The sequence below is a fragment of the Papaver somniferum genome, chromosome 8, assembly GCF_003573695.1.
Source record: "Papaver somniferum cultivar HN1 chromosome 8, ASM357369v1, whole genome shotgun sequence".
NCBI classification, from domain to species: Eukaryota; Viridiplantae; Streptophyta; class Magnoliopsida; order Ranunculales; family Papaveraceae; genus Papaver; species Papaver somniferum.
The window spans coordinates 144772329-144776523 of NC_039365.1; the positions used below are offsets into that span (position 1 = coordinate 144772329).

At 37.7% G+C, this 4195-nt stretch overlaps 1 protein-coding gene and 1 non-coding gene across 2 annotated transcripts; one reads left to right on the forward strand and one right to left on the reverse strand.

The window, feature by feature from the left end:
• The first annotated feature begins 728 nt into the window (after positions 1 to 728).
• On the forward strand, positions 729 to 2057 carry LOC113306138 (F-box protein At3g07870-like). Its single transcript, XM_026555112.1, has one exon. It carries the CDS (start codon positions 729 to 731, stop codon positions 2055 to 2057), a length of 1329 nt encoding a protein of 442 aa, XP_026410897.1.
• Positions 2058 to 2306: 249 nt separating this feature from the next.
• TRNAK-CUU lies at positions 2307 to 2379 on the reverse strand. The gene has a single exon. It is a non-coding gene; the product is annotated as a tRNA-Lys (tRNA).
• Between the last annotated feature and the right edge of the window lie 1816 nt (positions 2380 to 4195).

Sequence of the window (4195 nt, forward strand, 5' to 3'; positions counted from 1 at the left end):
AGTTGACCAAGTGTATCTTGCACGTCGGAATATATATTCAGTTATGGGAATATTGCCGTTATGATCGATAATATTGGAATAAATTCCTTAACTACCCAAACTGTCGACACTAGACAACCTATTGTGCTTGTGGCGAGCCCACGACCCACGCAGCATTCTCGTTCCCTTTATGCTCCATTTAGTCTTGTCTTTGACCAAGTGTATCTGCACGTCGGCATATATTCAGTTATGAGAATACTGTATATTGCCGTTATGATCGATTATATTGACAGAAAATCCTTCGAATTAGGGATTGGGAAGATTTCTCATTCAATTTAAATTACGGAAAATGGATCATTTGTCCAAATATTTTTTTGAACGTGGTTCAAATGCACGAGTATAAATTAGTATGGGTGAAATGGACACTAAAAAAATAGCAAGGATGAAACTGGATTCATCCTGACTTAAACTTAAAAAATAGTAAGGATGAAACTGGATGTATCCTGATGTAAATTAAAACTAAGAAAAAATATTTGAAAATGGGTAGGATGAAACTGTTTACATCCTGGTTATGTTTATATTTTTGTCCATTTAAACAGAATCAAAATCTAAATGTCCTTTTCACCGAGGAATTGTTGGTTTGGTCTTTTTAACCAATTTTGTGTTTAAATTGGGGGTCTGACTAGCAATTGCCGCCTCGAGCATTTTCACCCAGATTCTTTGGATTGTTTTCCATTTGAATTCCAGAAATGAAGGGCCGTGGAGGAGGGAGAAAAAGGAAAAGAAAAGCAAATCCTGAACTACCAGATGGCGAGTCCAATTCAGTTATAAAATTTCTCCCTAATGAAATTTTTCTAGACATACTTTATCGATTACCCATTGGTTCAATATCAGAATGCAAGCAAGTTTGTAAAAAATGGTGCGAAAAAATTCGAAACCCTTGTTTCAGTAAACTTGTCTTCAAGACACCAGATGATAATAAGGTGAGTTTTCTGTTCTTAACTCTAGATGATGATAGTCAGCTTTATCATGGATCTTATTCCGAGAATAGAGAGCCATGTATGGAATTTACATTTACTGATCATCCTCCCGTTACACAGAATTATAGTACAAGTGCAATGGTAGGGTCTTGTAACGGTCTAGTTTGTATCTCTATACCTTTTACATACAATGTATTTGATCCCATATACATCTGTAATCCCTACCTTGGAGAACGGGTTTATCTTCCGAGATTCACTGTGAAGGTTAAAAACAAGAACAATGTCGAAGTCAAGAAAACCACATATTTGGATGGTAACATAGTGAGTGGATTCGGGTACACTTCTGTTACTGATAAACATAAAGTTGTTAGGATCTACTATGCTGCTGGGCAATCTAAGGGTCAGGTGTACACTCTTGGTAGTAGACGTGGGTGGAGAAACATAGGAGAGGTTTCGCACTCGTTGCTGCGTCACTTTGATTGCCCTATTGTCACCTTAAATCATATCCTTGATGACTCGCATGATGAGTTTTGGAAGATATGTAGCCCATGTCGCGGTATTCTTGCGAGTGATGCCCTTCATTGGTTTAATCAAGAATGGGAAATTGTAGCCTTTGATTTGGTAAAAGAGGAGTTCAGTTTGCTCCCACCACAACCTTGTCCTGGTGCGACAATGGAAAACTTTCTTACACTGCAAGTCTTGGAAGGGCGGTTGTGTGTTGCCAGCAGCCATGGTGGTGTTCGTCTTGACATATTCTCATTTAAGAAGGAGACTAGCGAGTGGGAAAATATGTTTAGCATAGCATGTCTCTCAGATCAGTTTATGGATATTTACTGGCCAATTTCCCTGACATTGAGCGGAAAACTTTTGTTGCGGTCAAATTATCAGAATCTCTTTTGTTATGATCCCCAAACTGGAGAGCTTAAAAAACAAATGGATCTTGACAAGGGTACTTATCGTGGGCCGTCCTATCATGAGTACCCCAAGATTGAAGCAATACCTCATATGAATAGCTTTGTTTCTTTAAAAGCTTTAGGAGAAAAGTCTCATACGATATCAAGAGATTGCAGTATGTTGAATTTACTTATTTATTTTTGAGATATTTTTTGTTAAGTTTTAGTGCGCTTGTTTACATTTTACGAGTAAATGAAATTCAAATTCTATGTCGTTTTAATGTTCCGCCCTTTTTGGATTACACATGGTTTATCCAACCTCTCTGCATCAGTCACTATAACGCCATCATAATTCTCATCCATTCTCTGCATTTTCACATTAATGCATATCCTGTGTGTTCTTGGCAACCAAAACCTTCCAGAATCAAAAAAGCTGAAAATGAAAATGTAAAAGCGCCCACCGTGGGGCTCGAACCCACGACCACAAGGTTAAGAGCCTTGCGCTCTACCAGCTGAGCTAGACGGGCTCGTTGATTTAGAATTTTTTTACTTGAGTTCCATTAAATAATAAAACCGATATGTCAAGACTTCAACACTGCCATCCTTTAGAAAAGCAATATGTACCATTCCATGTAATTGGTAAATCGGCTTGTTAGTAAGGGAGCACTGATCTTATACCTAATGTTGGGAACTTTTGGAAATTTTAGGAAATGATGAACTAGTGAAACGCAAGCTAGAAATGTGTAACTAGCTAGCTAAAACACAAACAATAGGTGCCAAAAAAAATTCATGTTCGAGAAGAATCATAGAATATCCATAAAATGGGTCAAACTCCCCCAAAAAATTAAAATCTGGTTGGGGTGGACGACTGAACTTTCGTTTGGGTTAAATGGACGAAAATAATTAATTTCTTAACGGATTATTATACCCTTAAATCATATACCAAATAAAGATTCTCCTTTCTCCATTAATCGATAGAAAAAACGCTGGACACCATTTTCTGGATTATTTGGTTTTTGGTATTAATTTTTTAACATAAATATGGGTTTGGTCTAATATTTGTCGTTTTGCATTTGGTCGAAAGACCAATGTTGACCCTCGTTGACCGTGTAAGGCCAAATCTTAATTAATTTTAGAAAGTGAAAAGTACGAGTTTACAATTATACCCTTGATTAATTCAAATAATACCAGCTCTTCCCTTTCCTTGTTTCTTTGTGACACCAAGAACACCACTCTTCTGCCGATTCCGGCATCAACATCAGATGAGCAGCAGCACAACCTCCCGTTCGTAATTGATTTCAAGGAATCTGTAACACATACAGTGCCTGCAACTTCAGTTCAAACACTCATTCTCCCCTGCAATCCTAAGTACCAGACTCATGGTACCATATGTAGCTGCACATTTCACTCCACCATCGCCAGCAATAACTTCAACTCCATCAACAGTAAGACCATTTCAAATTCACTACATCCACAAGCATTGTAGTCTCAATTTCACCAATTACCAGTTCAAACAACTCAAACCCCAATTAATTTCTTCTATGTTCCATACATGGAAGAAAACACAACCACCATCTCCTAAATTGATTTCTGTCAATCATCAATTCAAAGCAGCAGAGCCTTCAACCTTTTCTAGAATCTCAAACCCATCTCTCCATTCTTTGTAATCAACAATAACATCATTCGAATCCTCCCTCTTTTCTGACAAAACAATTTCATTTTACTCGAACCCTAACTTTAATCTTCTGTTTTTTCTTACCATCAATAACAGATCGCACGAGCATCTCCTCAATTTCTGACCTAAATCACCCTCAACAGCAGAAATCCGGTCTTGATTTTCTGAATTTCTCGATTCAAACTGATTCCTGCTAGATTTGGTAATGATATTCAACCAATTTCTCAACAGGAAGCATCAATTACCCATTTTCCTCTTTGTCTTATTGAGATTCATCTTCATCAGATCCCCTTTCCAACTCTCAAATCGGTTGTAAATGAGTCCCCATCGTTAGTGTTTATCTCATCTTCCTGTTAGCTTATAATCCAGTTCCATCATTTGCCAACAACCCTTGTTATAACCCCATCTCGACCAGCCATGGTGACCCGAAGCCTGCCGGTGTTAATTTCTGGCAGCATATGGAAGAATTTGGTCTCAGATCTCAATCTGTAATGACGGTAGAAGAAGAATGAGTAGAAAGTTAGGGTGCTTCTCTTGCATTTGGATGTGTTAAATCAAGTGGATGTATTAAATCATGACCATAGGTTTGATGGATACATCATAGCCGTTAGATGCTAGGCCACAACAGGAGTAGACTTGTAAACACAAATAATTTATTTTATTTTCTA

Excerpts from the sequence above, each read along its gene's own strand:
- LOC113306138 (XM_026555112.1), top strand. The coding sequence starts at position 729 with ATGAAGGGCCGTGGAGGAGGGAGAAAAAGGAAAAGAAAAGCAAATCCT.